The sequence below is a fragment of the Gallinula chloropus genome (assembly GCF_964237585.1).
Source record: "Gallinula chloropus genome assembly, chromosome: 17".
Taxonomy (NCBI): Eukaryota; Metazoa; Chordata; class Aves; order Gruiformes; family Rallidae; genus Gallinula; species Gallinula chloropus.
In genome coordinates this window covers 8,405,437-8,431,035 of record NC_140102.1, presented here as the reverse complement: position 1 = coordinate 8,431,035, position 25,599 = coordinate 8,405,437, and the positions used below count along the sequence as shown (strand labels likewise).

Here is a 25,599-nt window from a genome sequence, read left to right as displayed (position 1 = left end):
GGATCTGAATCTTGATTAGACTCTTCTTTTGGACCTCTGACACAGTCCACCTGTCTCTGGTCTCTCCAGATCTCATTTCTCCCCAGAAACAAAGCAGGATTGAACAGGATAGACTCTCTTTCTCTTGCTGCCCAAGAACTTCAAAGGAAGGTACCTCATGCATCATTCCTGGGGGGCAAGATCTCCCTGCCAGCCCCCTGAGCACCCTTCTGAAATTGCAAAATACCAAACGAAGAGCCAGAACTGGGATCAAAGCACTCAGATTCACCTTACCTTTTGTTCCTCCTCCCTCCTATGCAGGTTTGTCCTACAAGCCAGCAAAAACTACTGCTGTGAGGAATAGCACTGCTTGTTAGCTCATTAAAAGAACACAGATTAAATACCCAACAGCTACCAGTCATTTAAAAAAAAACGGCTGTACATTTGGGCCTCACTTGCTAAAGCAAAACTAACTTAGGTGAATAGCGGGGGTAGCCCAGTGCATTCAGGGATGAGACAACAGCCTTGTGCATTGCCAGGTGGTCAGAAAAGGCCAAAAACCTGAAGTGGAACTTGGTACACAAGGGTCATGTTTGGTTGCTTCCTTCAGGAAGCTGCAATTCCTGCTTAGAACAGAGTATGTTTAAGGTGCTTATGAGTCATCCCTATGCAAAACTACGCTCCCTTTCAGCAGGTGATGCAGGATGCCCAGACATCTGGCTGTGCCTCGGAGAAGCTACTGCTCTCTAACTAATTTCAGCATATATAAAGAGAATTGAGGAAGAGGAGCCCTTTGCGCCATACAGCTAATCACAGTAGATCCTGAACCAGACAGTGGTCTGTTAAAGGCAGGTAGCATGCACACACAAAGCCATTTCCTCCCCAAAACCCAAAACTGTGTAGACAATCTTTAACCTGTTAATAAAGAACAGGAATATTCTTCGAAAGCAAAGGATGAATTCGCTCCAGTAGGACTTTTATGCTTTGTGAACAAGTTATTGAATGAGCCAACTAGACTCACTACATCCAATTTGGGCTTCAAATATTCAATATATTCCTGGCAACAACTCTCCTATGCACCAAAAGAACTACTACTCCAGCAGATACTAGTTCCAGTTGTAATTCAAAAAAAGTATTTCATTAAAATGCTCTCGTGGTATGATAATAGGGCTTTCAAAAACCTGTAAATCATTTAAAATTACAACATTCTGTTGAAATTTAGATGTATTTAACTATTACTCAAATCAATTCTTTTCTCTAGCCAGGCTTAAGAGTTCATTACTAACAGTAGCTTTTTCATGACAGGAGATTTAAAAGTGAACACCAGATAGGCACTTCTCAGAGGCATGCTGGGAAATTGGGCTTGTTCAGTTCCTTCCAACACACACGGAAGCAGAATCCTGCAGTAGCTGCACCAACAGCAAACCATCAGTTGCAATAAAACTTCTGCAGGGAGTTCTTACATTTGGGAGAGAAAGGGAAGAGAATGCCCACTTTTCAGTATCATGGGAGGAAGAGCTGACAAGTTCAATGGCCTGAGCCTAGAGAGAAAAAGGGAAAGAAGCACCAATCCCTTGCAAACCATAAATAACTGGGGCAAGGGGATTATTTCCGTGAGCACGGAGAGCAGTGGTGGTGAACTGGCTTTTTAAACTGTTTAGGTTTTGTTCAGCTCACAACTGTGATGTTAAACAGCAAGTTTGACTCAAACAACTCCAGTCTTTCATTATCAAGATTATCTGATCAATGTTTAGCATTATTTTGTGTTTCAAAAAACCTTATATTTTATTTTAGGCTTCAGTATCTTTCTCCCTGCTGTGCATCGTATTTCTATCAAAAAGTGCAGTTTCCAAAGCTGTCTCCCAGTTAGTGAAGTCAGTCATTGTGTATCACACAAAATGCACTGCCTCTTGGAGAAGGACAAGCGTGAAGAATAAGAGATTAAAATTGCTGTATGAAAGTGGGTAGAAAGCCTGTCAGCATACCACACTTAAATTTGCTCCAGGCACTCACAGCAGAATTATAACTCCAGTCCAATGTAAATAACACTATATTCATATACTTGGGCTTCTTTCATCAAAAACATTAACCAGGTCTCAAAGTTGACCTGGAATTAGTGTTTCACAGGTAGACAGAAAATTAAAATTGTTTCCCATGAAGTCAACAAGCTTAAATACAGATGACCCAATATAATTGATGTTCACAACGCTGACAAGGTGCTGATAAATCTGACTACCACAGAAGTAAATGGATGCTGCAGTAACTAGGATCACTCTGTATCATATGTTGAGGAGCAATTGCTGCTCAGGCTTAGGTTAGGTGGCATTAAATAGTCAGTTTCTCATGGCATTAACTGTTAGTGCAAGCCAGAGTCTGACATAAATACATATTTAGAGAGCATTGGCATTTTCTAGCCAGCCATGAGGCACTGGAATCTTAGAGAGGAGCCTTAGCTCATTAGACTGTGCTATAAACATATTTCCAGCAGTCTGGATACTGTACCAAAATAAACAGAGGCATTAAAGGCAGTTCTGCTGTATATTTAAAGGGGCCCAGGAAGGACAGTCAATTTGGTGTACACCCAATATGTTTTTTCTAATTATACAAGAAGGTGATCTGAGAACGCCTCTATATTAAGATGAAACAACAGATTTTATGAACAGATGAACAAATGCCTCCCATGGATATAAATCTTTCGTCCTTGTGTAGCATCAACCCCACCCCAGCAATTGCTGCTCACACTCTTCATGACTTGTTCCTTTGTATATTGCTTCTGTATACATTATTAGTCTCCTCTACATTCTCTTTCAGAATATTGTCTTGTAACTCTGAAGATTCTCTAGCTTCCCTTCACATTCCTTGATCAGGCAATCAAGGGAAATCATAACTGAGACCTTGCTGAAGAGTTTTCTAATGAAGATGGGAAAGTTGGAGATCTGTAAGGGTGGATCTGTTGAGATAGCTACTCCCACAACAGGGCAGTAATTCATGGTTGCTTTCCCATGCTCAGGCACCAAACTTCTTTTATCATCTTAAAGGTTTCAATGTCCTTACTGAACTTGATAAAGATGGGTAATACATTTAAAAGTTCAGACTGGGAGGAATGGACAGACAAACAAAGTTAATTAGTCTCATTTCTTTAGGAAGTTGGGCTAAAAATCATAAAAGTATTTCCAAAAATCCAGAATATCACAACAGACTTCCTCTAGTTTCCTGAACAATAGAGTGTTCATGAAGAAGGAGGTGTTTTCAGCAGGTATTTATACACTCAAGGAGAATCTGGTACAGACGCTACTCAGATTTTAAAACAAGACTTGTGAATGAAGATAAACTCTCTGGAGGTAGGAGCTATAGGTAATACCTACTTATTTCTCCATACTTTCATCACTGAAACACAGCCAAATAATTATCACTAAAGAGATGCCCAGAACAAGCCTGGCAACTCCTCTCTGTCCAATGCTTGGTCTTTCTTGACATCACAGTGAGCTCACTACAAGCAAGGATGAGCCGTTCACAATGAACCTTCAGCCTGTGCCTACAAGCATAGCACAGGTTTTACAGCCAAGTTTGTCTACCAGTTGCCCCCTGCCCAGGGTGTTCAGATCAGATGGTTCTGGGCAGTTCCATCAGGTCTCTTGGAATCAGGCAAAAACTGTGTCAAGAAGACATGCTCCTACATCAGTCCAAGGAACACAGAAATCATTTGCAACTATGTTACCAGGAAGATTAGTCAAAGGGGAAACAGTAAATAAATTATTCCTTGGTGTTATCTCTGGAATATGAAAAATAAGGGGAAAAAATTAAAAAGGGGAGGGGGTGTGAAGAGGAGGAAAAGGTTGCAGACCTGGGCAAGTACTAGAGAATGGACACATGCCACTGCTGTTCTGGCAGGGTGAAACACATTGCTGTCACATCTACCAAGTTTAATGCATAACAGTGTCACCTCCTGACAGGTATGGTATAAGCAAAGGCAATTATAATGGAGTGCTTCAGGGTAGGAAAGGAAAAATCTGTGAACTAGGCAGAAGTCTTAGTATTTTGGCTCTGGAAACTCCATCGTTCACAGAACTTTTGACCTAGTCACTTTTACTGACATTGACAGAAGATTATTATGCCTCCTTGTCTCTACCACTGTATTCTCCTCTCCAGTAATAGGGTACAGCTGCCAAACCTACCCAAACTTATCCCTGCAAAACTGGTAAATGTTTCAGATTTTGTCCTTCTACTGCATGGTTGCTTTTGTATGCAGTCTCCACGTCTTTAAACCTTTTCTTGCCCCCAGAAGAGAGGCAGATGCTCTCTGTGAAGTTTGTTCTAAATATCTCAGCCCTGTAACCAAACCCCAGCATTCAACAGGCATTAAACAAACAAAAAAACCCCCAACCATCTAATTTTCTATGAGGTTAACAAGGCTTGTAAACAGCCAGTCTTAATTAATACTGTGGACTTTTTTAGGTTAAGTAGTAATACCAGCAGGCAGCCCTTACCAGAGGGCCAGTTAACAGACGGTGCAGTGGCAGCCTTGTCACCAGGAGCTCATCCTCACCACCAGCTTGCAGATGCACATGAACTGATGTACATTTGTTTCCTGCCTTTGAATGAAACTCCAGATTGGACTCCAACAACCCCCAAACCACCACAGAGAAGCTACTAAGGAAGCCAATGGGAATGGACGATCCTTGACTCACATCTGAAGAAGCCAGATTAACATGACTCACAGACTCACAATGGAAATTCTGAGAATTTAATAAATCAGAGTGAGCCATCACTGCACTCTCACACTAGATAATAAACATTCTTCAGGAAAGTTGAGAGCTACTAAAACCCAAGTAGTTTATATGCAGAAAAAAATTAACAAAACCCATTTTCCTCCCAACTTGTTTGACCTTGGTGGTGCAGCCAGGGATGATGAAGGTCAAAATGGGTTGGGTCTTGAGCAGGAATTCACCCAACTTGCTCTGTGCAAGACTCTAAGCAGAACAAAGTCCTAAGAGCAACCCTGCTTTACCCTGATGGCTCCAACACCTGGCACAATCTACCTGCACAGAGTATTTTCAAAATCTGAGGCCATAAACTGGCAACTCTATAGGAGAGGTTACAACAAGAAACATCAGCAAGGGTGCATTTAAAACTGCAGTTATCATTAGCTTTGATCTTTGAAGCTTTCATCCTGACACTCACTACCCTTTCATCCTACCCTCACTACAGAAGCTGTGGATAGAGTAGTGAGGAGTCTCACTCAAAGCACTGAGGAAGCAGCAGTTTAAGAAAAAAAGGAAAGAGACAGAGAAAGATAATTTCACCAAAAATCAGCCAGCCAGATTTTATTAATCCTGACTGTACTCACAGGATGTACAAAGGACCGTGGACTATGGTACTTCCTTACGTAACTGCTACCAATCACCTCTTTCATCTCAAGGTACCACACAGAAAGCAGTCATACAGAGCCACCCCCCCCCCTTTTTTTAGAAGGGGGAAAAATTCAACTTTTTGGCTTTAAATTTGTAAAGATAATGGACTTTAAAGGAATTCAGAGGAGAGATAGGGATTTGAAGGGGGAAAAAAAGGAAAAAAAGAAAAATGGGAAAAAAACCAGATTTTTGAAGACTATTTAGAATATTTTAAATTGCTATTGACCATAAAATGAACAAAAGTAACAGAAAAAAAAACACTGCTGTATCTAAGTGCCATGTTCCCATGATAATATGGAATAGCATCATATGCCGCAATAAAAATGTTTTAGTTGATCATTTCTTGTCTTTTTTGGCACTCTGCTGACACACTTTTTAAAGTGTTAATTAAAAAAGAATCAAATCAACACTACAAATTGGATAGACTCGTGCCCTACAGTCTCTTCTGACCACTAATTTCTGGAGCTGGGACTCAGCCAACTTCCAATGAATCTGTGGAGAGTTTCCAGCAAACTGTCATCACAGCAGGATGCAGTTCTTGATAGGGTGATCATACATGGCAAGTGAAGTGATGCTGAACTGTCACTGAACAAGCCTGTTTTATTGTGCCTGAATCTTCCTTTAAGGCTTACCAAAAATGGAACACAAAAATAATGCTAATCCACCTGTAGAATACTACTAATAATTTGGAAATTCAGTGTAGGTCAGTTGGCTCTTGAAAGGTTTCTTCTTTTAAAACATGGACCCAGAGAAAACTACTGCAGCACAGAGTAAAACTAACTCAGCAGTGAGTTAGTCTGGACCTCCTTGATATACCTTCCCTCCAACAGACTTCAAAATATCACAGGTAAAACCAGGGCAGTGACGGTCAGTGTTTTTATATTCTTGGAGAAAAACAACCACAACCCCCTTCTGTGTTACTGCCATGGGAAATCAGAACATCCCTTACCACTCTGCAGCCTCTTCCTCAAATATATTTCCTTTGTCTAAACATTAAGATGGGGAAAAATGAAGAAAATATTTGCTTATTGCAAGATTAATTCACAGTAGCAGTATAGTCCTTCTTTCTATCTTGTCTCCTACCAATTCAATAAAAGCAGACTGGTTAATTGTCTGAATTTAGTATGAATCACTGTTTTCCAAACTCGAAGAGCAAACAAGACCTTTTTAACAGTGCCACGCTATGGGAAGAAGCAAATTTAAGAAGACTTCAGAGGGTAGGTTCAGTGCTTCTTGAAAATTATAAAGCCCAGCTTGAATACTGAGTGAGAAGAGGTGTGTAAAGACTAACAGTCACTGGAAAAATTTGATGGGAGTCTGTTCAGAAACATGTTGATGGCACTGAGAGTGCATGGGTATACAGCAACGTTGTACAATATTTTCCATCCTAAATCACTCTGCCAAATTAAGTCTCAGACCACAGTCTTTCTGCTAGCTCTCTTCTTCAGGCGAAGTATTTGTCCCAATTTAAGGCTTTAACCAAAACAATTCAGACATTTCTAAGAGTTCACTGAAGGATGTTATTATTTTTGCTGTTGGAAAGCTCATCACTTATGAGTTATGGAATAGGATCCTGTCCTTGGGCAGCAGACAGACCTCTTTCAGAAGGGTAAGGCCCAGGATGATGGATGCAGCTCAATTAACACAATCAGCTGAGGGCCTAACAGCCCTCCAAGGGATTTAAACCAAGCACGCAGTCACTTTAATATCCAGGAATAAGCACTTTGCAGCGATATTTTAATTGCCACGTCAGAAGACAGGAATCAGGTTCTAGCTTTAGATGGCCTTCATCCCATCTCTGTAATCCTTATTATACACTAGGCATGGGTAGAAAGGGTGAAAAGGGAACTAAAGGGAGAAGTCTGAATTAGGTACAGACAGTTGAATGTAAACTGTTTTATTAAAAAAAACAACCCACAATGCAACAAAACCCACAGCACATCACCCCTTGCTCTAAAGAAACATGTTCCAAAAGAGAGGCCAAACTGGAACTAAAAGACAGAATGTATATTAAAACCTTAAGTTTTCTAACTTAAGAGTTGGCAGGACTTGCATACCCAGGGGAATCAGTCCCTCATCAGACATGCAGGCATCCACCCATCACGCATGCATAGTATGCTGTTTTGGAGACATATCACAACATACACAATGGCAGAAGCAGCCCAGGAGAAAAGTATTTCTAAGGCAAACAAGGAGAAAACTGGCAAGAAAAGACACTTTTTTCAATGCCAAGTGGATACTGCACTTAAAATAGCTTTTCCTCATTTCCAAAGCGGTTGAAGCAACAAAAATAAATAATGCCACTCTGAAAGATGCAAACAAAAGCATAAAGCATATTTGTCACAAAAAAGCAGGATCCAATGCATCACTCTGCCAAACGGGGCTCTCATGTTCATACCAAGGCAAATTGCTAGACATCTCTTTCCCTGGTGACCAGACCCAACCCTGCTTACTTTTCTGAATCAAGTAACTTCACACTAAAAAATAGGGAATTTCTTAGTGGGGAAGGAGATAGAAATGCTGTTTAGGCTTTTTGGAGAGGATACCCAATGTGCATGAATCACAATAAAAACTGACCCACTAAGAGCACTTAGAGTTTCCATACAGAGAAACTCGTTGCATTGACTCATTTCTAAAAGCCACCCCAGCTCAACAGACAGGATGAGATTTTGAGTTGCACCTTACAACCCTGCATCCTTTTACCCTAGTCTAGCATTTCAAAAGAAGGCAAGCAAGCAGTGCATCACCCTGTCTGTGTGTATTGGGCAAAAACCCTTATGCACCTGAACCTGATCTGGAGGTCACCCATCAAAAGAGTGCAAAGAGCACAATACCCAGCATAAGAGGCAGCCCAGGAAGGCCCAGAGTGGCTGTAAAGGCCACTCAAAAGCTACATAGGAAGCAAGGGACACATTGTGTAAAGGGGTTACTGCTTACTCCAAACCCATGTCTCTCCTTGAAATGGAGAGTGTCTGTAAGTAGTTGCTTATGACACTTGAAAAACCTTGTATTTCTCAATTTCTTTCTTCTGTCAAATGCCTCTAAAGAAATAAACAATGCAGCTATGCAGCTGGGGGTCAGCACAAGTCCTGGGGTCAGATACTACACAGGATAAAGAGTCTGAAGGAAATGACAGGTGAAATAATATGAGCCTGGCAACCACCTTCAGGAGCACTCTAGGGCCCAAAATTCACAACCCTCCAATATCTACCAAGGGAAGAATTAAAAAACCCCACCTAGATAGTAAATGGAGAGATAATAGCTGGCTCAGAAGTGCATTTCTATTTTAACAGATATGAATTATAAATCAAACACAGCAGGCCAGAGAAAGAATCATTAATTTTTCAGTTCTTGAACCACAGATACCATGTTTAGCTCCATCCCACTAGCCTTTGTAATACAGTGCAAGAAAAATTATTTGGCAGAAGTAATTAGCCATTGTGAAATGAGGTACAAATCAAAGTTTAAAGACTACAACATTACCATTAAAATTTTAGAGACAGACAATGAAGCTTTAGTACATGTATCTCCATGTTCATACATTCATCCCGATTTAAGTGTTAAAGAAACAAAACAGTCTCGTTGCACGACATTCCCTTGCATTCAAGGAGGGTCCAAAGTGTCATTAGATCGAGAAGACATTCTAGAATAACCCATATCTTCAGAAGCTGTGTCTGAAAGAGTGATCTCCATTCAGTCCTGGGCTGACAGGGCACTAGTCTGGAGTTGGCACATATGTGTGAAACTGCCTAAATACTCCAGTTGTACAGTGCCTCCCTACCTCAGTTTCTCTCTTTGAGGAACAGGGATGATAGCACAGATGACCTAATTCACACGCTATGCTGTATGAGACCAGAAGGGACAGAGACATCAAGAGAAGGAGTGGCACAGTTCTGCACCAGCTAACTACCAGTGTAAGAATCAGCCGCAGATAAAATCTTGCACGTAATGCAGAAGGATTAAGCGACATGCCAGAGAGAGTACAGAAAGCTTTTAGCAGGATTAAGACCTGAGACCAGGCACTAGGCAGCCCTAATAACAGTCCTAACCACCAAATCATTTTAAAATACATATACACACCTGAGTTTTTTTCCCAGGTCTGTGTCTTGTCACAGCCTTGCTCTCGGAGTAATGGTGGCTCCCAGGCAACTCCCAAATGGGAATCATCCATCGCCTTACACAAGTCGGGAAGGATCCCATGAAGGCTTATGACCACACTCAAAGTTTCCTACCAGAAAATGCGGAACAAAAGGTTCACTATGCAATGTTCTGTCTAGTCTTTGTCAGCCCAAGCATCAGAGAAGGAAAACAGATGTTTCCCAACCTGCTGAAAACAGGTATTTTACCTTCAACAAGGCCACACATTCGATGTCATGTGTAATACTTCGTATCTCATGATCATTGCGATCGATCTGTCAAATGCCATTTTCTGAACATACACAAGAATGACATGGCCAGAACCATCCCATTTCAAGGAACCAACCCTCTCACTATTAAAACTGTGTCTTCTGTCTTCCTCCACTACCTCCCAGCTTCTTGAGAGCGTTGCTCATATGGCCAGGCTTTTATTTCAAAATTTAACTTCCAAAATGGATATATTACTTAGCATGAGGGTATGCTTCCAGCAGAGCTCTGCTGAGAGAGCAGTTTCTGATGCAGTTCTGCATCTGAATGTGGACTAGAACTTTTGTTCCACGATAAACCAAAACAAACAAAAAATCACATTGATTTAATAGCCACACCCAGCAAGTCCTGTTATTTTAATCTTGTATTGTCTTTGCACTTTGAATTTCTGTGGCAAATAGGAATCCTCTTTGCTGCTGCAGATGCTACAACTTCTGTATACGAATTAGAAGTTACCTCATCAGATTGAGTGGTTTCCTATTTCTTCTGTTTGACTCATATTATGTATCTGGAACCAGCCATTTCATACGCGTCTTCCTACAGACTTATGAAAGCATGGTCAGTTGAAAACAAATGCCAGTGTTCAGTGATGCTTTCATTGGTTTTGCCACAAAGACTCGTTAGCTGTTCACAGGGAATGCGGTACGTGCAGAGCCAGCCTGCTTGTGCCGTGAACAAGTTGAAAACTACAGACAGAGGCTGTGGCTTTGTGCAGTGTTATTTGCAAATGCAGGTACTATGAAACCTCTCTTTAGAGCTGCATTACTACACAAGCTTGTATTTGGTTCTTTGCAAAGTAATTAGCAGCCAGTGTAAATAGAATTAAAGAATATGATTGGAAGTAATGACCCAGTGAATTAGGATGCTTAACTATATTATGCGGCTATATTATGTTAACGTGGGGTTAGCGTGCATGTCCTGCTCGCTGTCACAGCTCTACCTTTCACTACCTTCTGCACACCTCTCAGGTTTAGGCATTTAACCTGGGTAACAAGGCCAGGTGCAGAAGTTGTAACTGTAGGGAGGCAAAAACCAGAACTGTTTTGGAAGCAAGAATAAATTTCTCATCTAATAAATTTGTGAGAATGGGGAATTCCAGTTGTCACCTAGACACCAGTTAAGAAAGGAGGCAAGATTCTTTAACCAGAAATGCACATATACAGGGAAGAGTTCATGCCTTTGGGATCTTGCTAATAACTTTTAATCAAGGCAACGTCAGGGCTACATGCCACCTAATACACAAAGAAAATTAGTCCTGCCAGGCCAAACCACCCTAGAGACCTTCACGGGCCAAAGATGTACAGCACAAGGACAGAGCTAATGTCAGTATAACCCCTAAAAAGGAACCTAGATTACCAATGTGAACCACAAACCTCAATCTACATTCGAGGAATGAGCTGTTAGAAATGTAATTTGCTTCCAAGTGGCCAGATGACAAGGCAAGGATTGCAGTAAGATCTTCAGGGAGAACTGACAGATGCAAGACTTAAACACTGTACAAGGGAGAAATGAGAAGATAATTTCAAGGAAAAAAATAACGAAAACTAAAAAGAAAATAAAAATAACTTATAGTTACTGGTCAAAGTCATAGGTTGGACCACACGAAGATAACCATACAGACATCCCCAAGTCACTGTTCCATCGTTGTGCCTTCAGATGTTGGAAACGCCAAGTTAACAATGTGGTCCTAGGGAGAAGTCTCTGGGCAGCTGCTCCAGAGTCTAAGGCCAGACACAAGTCTCATGGAGGGAGAGCACATCCACCTACACAACTAACACCTCCTACCACTTGGAGCCAAGAAACTACATAATCAAACACTGGGTTTTGGTAACACACAGGAGCAAACAGCAGACAAGGGTTAACCACTGGTGCTTAGTGTTATTAGATCATAACACATCTGGAGAGTCTTATTGCTAGGGCAAACATTAATCTTCCGAGAAAGCTAAACATGCAAAATGAGATCTCAGTCATAAGAAAAAATTGAAAGGGAGGTTATACACAAAGAAAATAATCCCAAATAACTTTTGAAACTAAACTGGCTGAAAAGGGGGAGAGGAAGTGGGTTTTTCCTGTAAGAAAATACCTGCCTCTCCCAGCCAACTGGGATCAGAGTAGGCGGAAAAGTTTTAAGTTGAACCTTTCCATTTTGAAGCATTTCTGTGATTGACCCAAGCTTAAATTAAAATTATGCTTGTTTATAGAAATGTCCAAGCTTTCCTTATTCCCAGCACTGTACTTAAATTGTGTGCATATAGATATTACATTGGATTATTTCCCTGAAGACATGAAAGAGAGCTAATGTAAATGCCAATTTAGTTTTACGAATCCTGAGAGAGTTAGCTTTGTCTGACTTTATTTATTAAAGCCCTTATATATTTAAGCAGTTTCAAGTTTGCTTTGTTAGGCTCCAACTTAAAAAGTAATTTGTTCATTTAAGAATGTTCAGTAATTAGTTTAGTCTGAGTGCATACAGGGGGTTTCTGTAGAGTAGTAATTTCAAAGTGGCACACACAAACCGTATTTCCATGGGAATTACTGAGTAATCAGCCTCTATGAACGCCTCCCTTTATCAAAAAATAATTACATCATTTGATATGTGGCTTGACAGAAACCTGAATTTCATGCATTCCCATCTTCACATTGCCTGCCTCGCTCCATACAGATTGTCCTCTTGTGCATTTCCTAATTATGTGACTTTACATAGCATTGAAGTACATAAAACCATACACATGTACACTGGAAACAGCTGCTGGTTTTTTTCCTGCACCTGGCTCCACTGTCCTTTTTTACTGGACCATCTCAACACACAGCAGTAGGGTATAGATATTTCACAAGGAATTACACATTTCAAGTCCACAAATTCTGTGTTTACTCTTTCATGCACAGAAAACCATGGTAACCACTGCAATATTTAAGTATGGGTTACTGTACAGTTTATTCCATAATATCCATCCTAAGACTGAAGTGCCCACTAATGTCTGCATAATAGGTTTAGAGCTCAGAATTTTAGGCACTTTGGACAGCTTTGAAGCAAGTCTAGCTAAATTGCATTAGGAATTGTAGAAGAACAATCAGTAACTAATTAAATCCTCTTTCTGGATACAGATTACTGGCTGAAGATGTAGTATACACTATGCTGTGGTGTACACATTTGAATTAATTATTACAATCACCAAACAAGGATTCCCCAAAACCACCTCTCTTGAGGTAAAGCAGGCTCTAGGCTAACTATGGTTTTCCAATACATGGCATTCTTTGCAAAAGAGTTATGCAGAATTTCCATTAAAAACTGCAGCATTATTGCTTCAACCCCCATCCTTTCAATTTCATTTGTCTCTCCCACTGACAAATCATCAACTAATAGTAGCTCTGTAACAGTACAGCCAAATTGAACATTACTTTTGGATTAGTGAGAAGAGTCTTGTATCCACTGGCTCAAATCAAAGGACAGTAAATCAACGTTCCACTTTTGCACTGGTTACACAAGCATAGGTAGCACTGCTTCAGCTTTTAAGGTACTTCTCCCCCTTCCAGTATGCCTCTACTTTATGCTCTAAATTGGCTTATGCCACCTTATTATGGTATTCCAGGCATCTTCCAACGCAAACTAAACAAAGCTCATGGTATTCCTCTGTAGGCTTTGAAAAGATTATACCCTTCTAGCTTAGACACTAAGTAAGAACAAAAAGTTGGTTCCAGGTGATATTTCACAATCCCACATAGTCCCCACACCACAGAGTCCTAGAGCTGATTTCAGCTCAGAAGCACCTAGTAACAGACTAAGTTGTTTACACAAAAATTAAGTGATTAACAACTGTCCCAGGTAATGAACCTCAAAAATCAGACCTTCGAGGTTACTACGTGTATCTGCCTCTCAATTCAAGTTGGATTTATGTTTTGAACAGTACCATCCCTTAGTTTACATTACTAACAAGCCAACTGAGTTCCTATGGCATTTGAACAATTTTGTAGAGATTGCTTCTATTTATAAAAGGATACACGTGTGGCATACTTGGACAAACATGGGCAGCATTTAAAGTAGCATCTTGAAAAGGATCTTAAAAATAGAAAAAACGCTTGTATATTCACATACAAAGGCTGAGAGACCCACCCTGATCTAATTGAGACACCCTCTCATTTCTATTTCTAAACATCCCTAATCTTTGCTCATTAGGAAAAACAGAAAGGAGGTTGCTCCTGACATAAATCACACACTGACTACAGCTGTGGATGACCCATGTACAGGAATAACTTTCATTGCATTAGCTCTTCTGCCTTTCAAACTAAATCTACAGTGACCATTGAAATGCCATGGTGGTGGCTACGTGCAGATAGCTGTGCATCCCACAGCTGAAGACACCTAGCTATTTACTGCCATCAACAAGGATGATTTTCCTTTACCCCCTCCCAAGCTAGAGGAAGAAAAAAAATATTCCTGTTGATAATAACTTCTTGGGTTTGTTTTCTAGGAAGGAATGAATTTTAATAGCTTTCAGAAGTTTCCTGTGCTGCCAACTTGGAAACAAAGGTGATAGAACCAACTAGTTAAAAGCAGTAAAAGTGAGTTCTCTTCCAGTGTTAAAAAAACTCCCAACAAACAAAACCCAACCAAACCCCAAACTGTTCACACTTCAGTTAAACGGATTTTCCTGTCAAGATTACCTGTCTTTTCATCTTGCATGACAAGTTTGTCTAGATTCTCTTTGCAAAAATTATATACAAAGATGAAACTGCCACAGCTTAGAAGGACATTTCTTTGTCATAACAAGAATAAACATTTCTCAGAAGCTGACAGAGATGACAACTGAGATGCCTCAGGTCAACATGGCAAGCCTCACCTTTTCTGGATCGCAAGTAGATTGGACAGGGAAAACCTGCCATTAAAGATGTATTTAAGATAGAAATCGTTAAGATATCTCAGGAGGCTAATTCCACCATTTGAAATCAATGTTTGTTTGTAAAGTCAGTTTTTAAATTCACCTGATTAAACTGACACACGTATTTTGCACACCTGTTTTTCCTTTATAGAGTGTCATCTGCCTGGCTGTCAGTGAATGTATACTTTGTGAAGCTGCTCCCTAACAGTTCCAGGAATTTCTTGATTTGACATGTGGGAAGAAATAAAATAAAATAAAGCAGAAATATGTTAATATTCCAAATAGTAAAGTATGGTGTGGAAAGTTCAAGAAGAGGGGATTTGTTATTTTTCACAGTTAGCATTACCAAGATCAAATGAATCCCTAAGAAACACCAGAAACAGACAAGATGAGCTCTGTGTAGCAGAGGCTTCAAAGTTACCAGGATACCTGGTATGACTGTTCAGTTAGCATGACGGGGAAGGGGATGAGTGGAGTGGTAGTGTTTCCCACGTGCTTTTGTACATGCTGCAGTAAACCCTGAATTTCTGGCATCATGAGTCACAGAGCAACAACCACCTGAGCTACATACACCCAAATCCACAAGCAGCCTTCAGGATGTTACTAGGTAGAGGCCAAACTGTAAGAGGGCCGTAAGATCACACTCCAAGGCAGAATTTATGCTGTCTATCAGCATCTCCAGATTAAACAATCTGAGCTATGATCTTTATTTCCTTTTTTGTGCATCTACTTATCAGCATCCAGTTCTATTTCCTCTAGGCTGGCATAACATCCACCTGCATTACAGATGAAGCTATACACCATCTGTATTATCCATTTTAAATCACATTTTGTATTTTTTTCTAACTGAAATCAGAACACTGAACTGGCAGAAGCAAACATCTGAATATCTGGAGCTCACTGAAGTCCTTAAAATACTTTAGGTAAGAAGAACATTTTTGGAAACAAATCAAATTCACTAAAGCAAAGATAATCTATTAGCCTGAACTTTGCAAGTGACTGAACAAACCCAAGTCAAAAAAGCAGATGACGCTTTTCCCTTTTTTGATCTATGAAGATATAGAACTCATGGGAGGATGAGATCTAATTGTTCAAGAATTTTAGGAACACACATAATATACTTCCATGAACTGCCAACCAGAACAGTTACCATATTTTTCAACTTTAAACTCTGTTACATATTTATTTTGAGCTATTCCAGTGTAGGATTATATAGCTGTGGGGGTGCGTATAATTTCAGTTGGTAAGTGCATCCTAAGTGTATTGGAATTAACATAGAGCTAAGTTGTATGTTTAAGCCATTGCAGAAATGCTGTGTCTTTCTAGTTCATAAAATACAGTAACATAACACACAATCAGGTGAGAATACCAACAATTCCTTTAAATGCTTTCCTTCCTGCTATGGTAAATTCAGCAGCCCTGCTATTGAGTCTACCAGCCACTCTTCCAGCCTACAGTCTACCAGCCACTCTTCCCAACACTCCTTCTACCATCTCAGTAGCAAAGGGATAGGCTATTTCTCTATTTTCTTTCCATCCCTACTGTGCCTTCAACTTCAGCTGCTCTCTTACACCAATTTATCGCTCTTTGGTTAGCGATATTAAATTCCCTCGTGGCACAGACTGCATTAGAGTGCCAATTGCTTGTCTGTGGTGTACACCTGTGATTGCCTCTCATTATGACTTCTAAGAACAAAGTTGAAGTCTCATTTTCAGTATTGACTGAATGAATTTTCCCCTTACTTGTGCTTTCACTTCATCCAGAAAATGACCCATTTTATTATCCATTTAAGGGAACAATATGCAGCAGTGCTTCTACCATTATATCAAAGAAATAGTGGGACCTGGACCTTTTTTATGAATTATGTGTTTCTGCCGTACTTCAAAGATGCTCAAGTGACTGTATGCTACAGAAAAAACACTCTGAAATGGGTACTTCATCAGAAATTTCTAGTCTACAATATTCAGAGAGAGAATGAAGAGCTTTTTTTCTCCTTACTAAAACGAGCCAAAGCTTTTCCTTAAAGCCTTACACTTTTAGCTTGCTGTGTAATCTGTGGATACAGGCATTGCAGCTGCTAAGCCCAGAGGTTCTCAGCACTAAAATCTACACTAAGCAGCACAGTTTAAATGGGTGAAGAGAACAGAATAATAGTTCACTGGGTGACATTATGCTTTACAGCATTGTGCTTACTGACAATTAAGCTGCATTCTTGTGGAAGTTACACAGTATAAAATAACATGTGAAGTTGACAAGAATTGGGTCCTTTGTATGAACTGGATGAACACACTAAGGTTTACATCATAGCAGTTGGTGGTTCAAGGCATAAGAGCCCAGACTTCACTGACATAGGTTAAATAGTTATTTGTAACAAAAACGAAAAAAAAAAAAAAGAGACAAATCAAAGAAAAAAGATGTTTTGATAAAAATACGTTCAGGTCTACAACAACTTAATCACTCTGGATTCTTGCAACGTTAAGAAGAATTTGTTCTTCCTTCATTCTGCCATTTGATTTGTTAATATAAGTAAATTAACCTAATCATTCTATATAACATTATTGATATGTTCCTTTGTAATGCATCATGTTAATGCTTGTTTACTCTCCCACTGTGACAAATTAGACCACCTACTCACAGGCCTGTATTTATTATTAAAGGAATGTACATGGAGAGCTAAAAGCCTGCAATAATACAACTGCAATGTTTAGTTGCCTTTCCAGGCAATAATCTTGATAGCTAAATAGTTTCGTTCCCCCTCATAAAACCAGAAAGAATAAAACAGTGATACAGGGAATCCTGAGCAGTAAGCTGAGGAAAAAGAATAAAGCAGAATCTATCATGGAATTTTCCCAAATTACAGTACAAGAATACTAGTGATCAACACCATGAACTAATAGTGGGCACTGTGTATTTCAGACACTCTTTATGCTCTGCTATTAAGCAAAGTTGTCTGGAGAAAAAGCTAAAAATAAAGTATACACTGCTAAAAAGCAAACCCTGGCCTTCAAGTTCAAAGAACTTTTCACCAAGCAGAAGACACTCATAACATGTGGCTTGAGCCCACAAACATGTCTAGGAAGAAAGCTGAGTCAGAACCTCTTCATACATGTTACTCTGAAATGGGTTTCAGTCCCGTATGTTGAAATGTGTTGCCCCAACCCCCTGTTTGTTTCCTATTTAGTGAGTGGTTAAAAGAAGGTTGTTATTCCATTTTCCACACATATTAACCTCCATTATTCAGTTCCACCAGACTGAAGTTGCTCAAGTCTCTGATATCCCACAGAGCATCCAAAATTTAATATCTAAGTCACATCCATTATCAGTTTATTTATGCACAGCTAAGTTCATTAAGAGACATAGCAGCCTTAGAACTTAATGACACAAATAATTAATAGAAACACATGTAAATATTCATCTGGTAAAGTTCTTGTGCTGTGACAAACAAGCATGGATTGTGTCAGTAACACCGCTTAAAACACTTTAAGGCCGCTGCCTCAACTGCTGCATGTCAGTGATCTACCTAATACCAGAAGACTTGTGCAAATCAACACCCCTGAAAAGACAGGTCTATCTCAGTCTTGAATAACATATCACAAGAACAAGATCTTCAGGACACAAAATATTGCCTGTGAAAGAGAAAAAAATGGAGATGCCCAGGAAAGGGAAAAAAACCCCATCACCATACAACAGACACCACTCTCCTAGATCCAACTCATTTTGATGCCAAGATAAAGACACTTTCTACTAAAACTGCTCAGTATAAAAAACAACAGCAATTCAATACAAATTCATCTGAGTATTTTTGAATGGTCAGGACTTCAGATACTGCCTGACAACAGTTGCTCAATTATGTGTTACTTTTATTACACACAAGACTTGGCAGCAGCAGAGAACGTATGTCTGGGACAGTCCTCAAAAAATTTACTAACACTTCAAGATGCACAGGCCAAGTTACAATATGGAGAGCTCCTAAAAATACTTCATTTTGCATGTAATTATTCACTGATAACAGAGGGAGCAGAGTTAAGACTGAGATTCAGTAATACACTACAGTCAATTGCTTCTTCCGTACAGTAACAAATTCTAAAACGAACATCTCAGTTGATGTCCTGCTGCCAAAAGGATGTTTCAACAACAACTGTGTTACCAGGAAAGTCTTACATCACTAAGCAATTTGTAGCTCTACATTGGAAGTATCATGTGAAAACAAACATACAGCTTCCAAAACAACCTTAGCATACATCCATTTCTCAGGATGCAGGACAAATATAATGCTGGCATTAAGACACACACCCACCCCTTTTTTTCTGGACTATGAAACTATTTAAAAGATATTCACAACACCAGTGTCACCCAAGTTCATCGCTGAAGCCAACTTCTGTCTTGTGTTTGCCCGTGAGCACCAAACTATAATTAGATGCCCAAATGATGAATGATAGGCTTATAGTTGTACCAGTTCTTGGGGCTTGTACCAGCTCTTGAAACAGTGTAATATCATGAAGCACTGGTAAATCCTTTCAGATCAAATGCATTAAAAACAAGCAACAAGAAATCAAGTCACAGTTAGTCAAGAGCATAACTCAGTGTCAAAACCTGTTCCGATTTGAGAAGCTGTTAGACAAAACAACATTTGCATTTTATTCTGAAATCCTGCGTTAAGATTACCATACCAGGAACGAGCATTTTGAAACATCGAGAAACATATCACAGCCAAACCAAGAAGGATAAAGACATAGACACATACTCCCACTGTTACACTGCCTTCTGCTTCCAACAGCTTCACTGAGCTCAGTTAAAAATTAGCAATGGCGAACAAGGCAAGCGGTTTCAAAATAAGCAAAACAATAAATCTTAAAATCCCAAAGCAATCTCTCCACCTTCCCAAAAATCAGCTCAGTTAAAGCTCATTTCAGCACAGTTCCCAAAATACCAACGCCTCTGCAGGGAAGCTGCCGTTACCCCAGCACTGGAAGGGTTAGCGATCTACATAACTCAAGTTTATATAAAGGGAGAGGAAACAAAAAGCTAAAGCACTACACCGCTCACATATTAATATAACTACAGGAGATCTGCAAGCCGACTGCCAGAGCTCAGTTTTGCATTTAATGGAGAGGGGAATGAGAAAAGAGGAAACAGGGAGGGGAAAAAAAAGTTTCCCCCTCCCTCCTTCAAGCAAATTTAAATCTGTTCATTAGATCCTCAGGCTTTTAGCAACAGTTACATAAAAATATGCAGAATCTGTAATGCTTAGGATTCCTTCCACCTCGAAAGGCTCTGCCGGAGAAACCCCGAAACACAGGAGAGATTCAAGGCCAGCTCCCCCTCCTGAAGCAGAGGAGGCTCTGGCCAGACCGAACACAGGCTGGATTCACGCCTGTCGGCACCAGGGCGGCTGTGGCTGGAGATGCATTTCTCTCACCAGCTCCGCTTGCACAGACGGGGGAGAGGGGGCTGCGGTTAACTGGCATCTTTGATGTACAGAGCCGGCAGCTGCAGGACTCTGATAGGGTTTATATGCCATGAAATGGTGGATCTGCATGTCAGACACATTTTATGATACGGAAACATAATAAGCCTCTGCAAACCAAAGCCGGGAAGGGACAGCAGGGAGCGGGACCAGCAGCGGCAGGGCCCGGGGGAGCTGTCAAGCCCAGCCGCCTCCCCCCGCCAGGCCGGGCGGCCCCAGCCCGGGCCCCCCTCCGCCAGAGCGGTACTTACGTGAAAACAAAAAATAAAGTAGTCGAACCCACTAATAAGGCAGCTGCTGTGGAGACAGGGATGTATTTAGTAGGTTTAAACCTCTTTCCAGTGCTGCTGGGCATCCTGTAGCTTACACATCACTATGTAAATCCAACCCGAGAGGAGGGAGCCGGGAGGATGCGGGGACCCTCCGGCGCGGGGAGAGCGGGACCCGGGCGGCAGGGAGGGACGGGAGAGGGACGGGGAGCAGCTGACCTCCAGCACAGGAAATCCCACCCACACCGCCCAGCCCACTCGGCTGATGTCAACCAGCCCCTTAAGGTAGCGCTGCGGGGAGACGGGGGCGCGCAGGCAGCGCGGCGCCCCGCGGAGCTGCGGGAGGCAGGGCCAGGCGGGCAGCGCCGGCTCCCGGGGGCGGCGTGAGCCACCGCCGCTCGGGGCGCAGCGGGGATGGTCCCTCCCGCACCGGGCACCCATCCGCCGCAGCAGCCCTTGCGCACAGGGTGGATCCGATTCTCTCCCTCTTACAAGGGGGGGGGGGAGCAGGCAAAAAAAGAAAAAACCAACCCCGCAGCTCTTGATTGAGCTCTGCAAGGCTCTTTGTGGGACATTAAAGGGATTTAACTGTTCGCTCGGCAGCAGCGCGCTAGAGGTGGGTTGCAGAATACCTCGGTTCTGCAAGGCGCTGCGGCACCCTGCTGAACTCGGCGTGAAGGAGAGGGGCTGTGCAGGAGGAGCGTATTGCAGGATCAGGGCCTGCAGTAAATTCAGAACTAGTTAAGCTGGACACAAGCTGTGCATTGCTAGCTCAGCGAATAAAACCTTACAGTTTAGTCAGCTAAACCGGGATTCACAGTACTAAGAGAACCGCCGCACTCCACGAAATGTAACCAGGATTAATAAAGAAGCTCACATTGCACCATACCCTGTTACTGTAAAATCTATACGTTAGCATCAGGAGGCAGAAATAAGAGGTAATTTAAGGTAACAGCTGAAAGTTCACCAAATCGCTTTCTGAAGAGCTGGGTGTGAATGGCTCCACTGTTCACAGTCAGGAGGCACCACCCAGAAGCGCCCAGTCTGAAGTAAATCCTCTGACAAGAGGAAGGGTTCCAGGCCCCTCGGCAGTTCAGAGCTCATGACCCAGAGCTGCAGCTTGCTCTCTGGCTCCTGTTATGTCCCCTCAGCTAATCCCCCATTTGCAGCTGCCAACACTCAGATAAAGTAACCACGGAGTAAGACAACAAAAGCCAACAACATTTGCAGCTTCTGTTGGGTGTTCTTAAAAGCAAACTTGTCCTATAAGGCATATACTCCATGTCTGTTCTGAAAAACCACTGGCAGTCCCCAGTTTAAGAGACTAAACAAGCTCCATAGTCCTAGAGGTAGTAGGATCAGAACAACACAACAAAAAAGCAAGTAAGGGTCCTGAGCTTTAGAGTCTGCAAGAAAATTGTGAGCATCAGCTTTATTATAAGCAAATCCAGCAAGTTCGAGCCTCAAGGCATATGGTTATGTGAAGTCTCAGCTTTTGCTAACAACTGTCCCCCTAAAAAAAACCAAACCCCAAACATTATTTAAGGAACAGCTTTTAAAGTGCCAGATTTTATGCAAAAGGACTAAAGCCAGAAGGCAACTTAAAATTAAGTCCAGATTCAGTTTATTTGAGGAAACGGAGGGATGACATCTACTTAAGTTTTAGTTTTGAATGCTTGGGGGACACTGCTTCCTATGATTCACTACTCCTTGTCATACCAGTTTACTGAAATAAATTATTCTTAAAATCCTTGTAACTAATCAAAAGGTCAACAGCTTTACACAGAACCAAACTCCGCATACTAATCTGAAAGCCTTCAGGCACATCCACACAAGCATATTAAATTAGCTCAAGTGTCCTTTGGAAGTAAATCTCTCAATCACCATCACTTACCAGAGTTTGATGCATATTGCTGAGTGGTCTCAAAGTACGTAACTGGATTCCTTTTCAACAAAATTAAACTGGAAGATACATTTCAGGGCAACACCCAATACACTCAGGTCATGAGTCAGCTTACTGCCACTTGCATGACACAGGCTTATCATTTTCATCAGCTCAGGCAGCATTCTTGGTGAAGAATTTCATCTGCAAACAGAACCCTGATTATTTTTCCACTGATATTTATATTTTAAAACTGGAAAATGTTACCTTAAGAAGTTTGTGAACTTTATGAAGTTTGGTTGGCATCCTGTAGCAGACAGTAAGAGGCTTACACAAATGCATTTTGTCAGCCTTGAAAACAGTAAAGATGTTATCTCCTCAGTGACAGTCAGATCTGCATTTTTAGCATGGGCACACAAGTTTCCTTTCTAGGTGAGCAAGAGAAGCATCCTGTCAAGTTTCTAAGAAGCATGAGGGAGCAAAAAGCACGAGATCATTTTAGGATACATATTTGGAAGCTGGCGATTTACTTAAATTTCATTCTTTTTAAAGACAAAGCCTTTCTGGGACAGTACCATTCCTTGATGCAAAACACAGGAGTTATTCTTAAGGAGACTATTCCCACTCTTCTCTGAACCTCATTACTTTCTATTGTATTTTCCTATAAGGATTCTCATCTCTGTAGAAAGCACGGTTCTCAGAGGCAGCTTTCTAAGTGGGGAGCATTCAGTACTCCTGCCTCTTCCACCCTTTAGAACAGTTTTCCCTTTAGCACTGACACTAATGCTTGTCTCCCTGGAACACCTCTATTTAGAGGGCCAATCTTTCCTGCCATTCCTGTTCTGGAGAGATACGCTCAGCAACAGCCAATTTCACCTCTTTTTTTTTTTTTTTTTTTTTAAATCTCCCCATCATGTAACCCGCTCACAGAGAGGGACATTTAAGGCAACAGTTCAAGTACCCAGTATCAGGGCACAAAGCAGCTTTCAAACCAAGAACACACATCCCCAAACCTCAACTGATACTAAGGATCACTTTGCAAGCCTGGTTTGCACTGCAGAATCATCCTGTGGATCAAGACACTTTTGCTGTGCAGCAGCGCAGTCATGCAGAACCAGCGTTTCCATGTTACAAGGCTATAGCCTTATGCAGAATCTGCAGCCCCTTGCAGGTTACCTATCAGAAAGCTGTATGTTTCTGTAACATGGTCTCCAGCACTTCCCACAGCTCACCTAACTTCCTTCTCACTAATGCTCCAGTTCTTCAAAACGGTCTATTTTCAAGACAGCATAAGGCACTGCTGGACATCATTCCATCTCACTATTGAAAGGCAAATCTATGTACAGCCATGAGTTGGCTTTACCATTCAAACAGTAAGGATGTCTGTGGAAGACTTGACTAAAGCAGAGTAAGCATGTTTCAGAGTCACTCTCCTCAAACACCTTTGTTTCAAGGACTGTAGTTTCTGGATTCACAGTACATGATTGGCGTGACAGAAGATTGTGGCAGCACTGATGTAAACAGCAATGGCAGCATGAGTTAGGTAAGTACTTAGGGACTACTCAAAGAACTGATACAGCTACAAAGAACAATCTAAAAACAATCTGGCAGAGCATGGCTAGTAATTGTATGTCTTCATGCAAGATTTTTCTCTGAGGGCCAACCACAGCAGCTGAACAGATATCCTACCTAATTTTCTAGATTCCACCAACAGGTATTTTCCATGGAACAGCATTTACACAGAACAGTGTATCTCCTAACTGCAGAGATGGAGCATGGAAAGTTGTATTTATTATAAGACTGATTTACAGACCCATTTCTAAACCACAAAGAGCTCCTTATATTAGAACGATGAGGGCCTCTGAACAGTTTTGAAGATTCACTATCCTGTTTAAACCATTAATAAAGCATAATTCTCCTCCACTAGGATGGAATATCGCTCTAAATGATGTTGCTGAAACTCAGAAAGCAACAGCAGGTCACATACCAGTAAATAAATTAAAATATTAAACCTGGTAAGTGCTATTTATGTGAAGCAATGTAACTCTGATTGTACCAGGTAGCACAGTCTTTGGGATATATCCTCTAAAGGCAAAGTATTCAGTCCTTTTCATGTCTAATCCATCTTTTGCTGATGCTCACATAGCTATAATTGTTGGAAAAACAGCATTAGAAGACTATATACTTTAGCTACCTGAAATGAGGACAGCCAGCACAAAATGAATGGCAAGAACTTATGACACCATGAGCTTCTCTGTTAACCCCTAAGTAAATTTCACAATGTGATACAACAGTTAATGTCTGTAATACAATTAATCAGATGATGTAAATTTGTAGTTAAGACTGTCTTCAAGCTGGACTTCTCCAGCTTTAAAATTCTAAACAAGTTTAAGACTCTAAGTTCATTAAACACTTGCAGTAGTTAGAAACCTTCCACAAAATAAAGTTTGCTGTAGGTGACATAATCCAGAATTGTGCTAGCCTCTGTTTTGTGCTTTAACAAATACAAATGACAGATGTTTTAAAGCTTAACAGGCAAACTGTGCCCCACAAACCTTAGCTTCACCATTAACACTTAAAATATTTCTATTTAAGGATCTAATGTAGGCCACATTTTCACTAGGAGACTATAGCAAACTAGTTACACAAACAAGTCTTTTAATAATGAACAGGCCTTAAGTCAGTGGTTAATGTCTAATGTGACAGAAGTGGACAAAGATATTCCAGACTTAAATTTGCATATTGGAAAAATGCACCAGTGGTCATAAATGTGATGCATAGCTATAGATAGGAGTAAATATTCATCTCTGAAATAAGGAGGGGTTTTTGCTCTTTTGCTTGTGAGTTTTTACAGCTTTAAGATTTGTGTTTAACTGCATAAAATGCTTGCTGGAGAACACTTGTTTACACATGAACTACAGTCTGAGAAATCACTCACATGTACAATCCACTCTACAGTCGAATACTTCAAACTTTTCTTCCTTCATCAAACAAAATAACTCTGATCTGTTGCAGCTAGGTTTCATTATCTCCTGACTCTGAAAATGATACATTGTTAGGGATTTAGTTAAGTTTAGTGAAAGACCGGTAATTCCTCTTATTTCTACTTCAAAAGAGTAATTCCAGCTAAATCTAATTAGGAAGACCTTTAAAATAAACTAAATAACCCTTTACAGAAACAAAAATGAAAAGAAAATCCTTGATACACACATCACTTTAGCAAACTTGCACTGGTTTACACATAGACAAGACCTCAGCAATTTGAGAACACTTCGAAGTTACTTTGGCTAATCAAAATTAAGACACTACC

At 40.8% G+C, this 25,599-nt stretch overlaps 1 protein-coding gene across 2 annotated transcripts in view; it reads right to left on the bottom strand.

Annotated features, from left to right (window-relative positions):
* ZDHHC8 (zDHHC palmitoyltransferase 8) overlaps positions 1-20,493 on the bottom strand; it is a gene marked incomplete at both ends in the record, with an annotated part of 111,449 nt that extends 90,956 nt beyond the window's left edge. For both annotated transcript variants that reach the window (XM_084272205.1, XM_084272206.1), the window contains one exon: positions 20,390-20,493. In XM_084272205.1, coding sequence (XP_084128331.1) covers positions 20,390-20,493 — 104 coding nt within the window. The remainder of the gene's footprint in view (positions 1-20,389) is intronic.
* Positions 20,494-25,599: the final 5,106 nt, after the last annotated feature.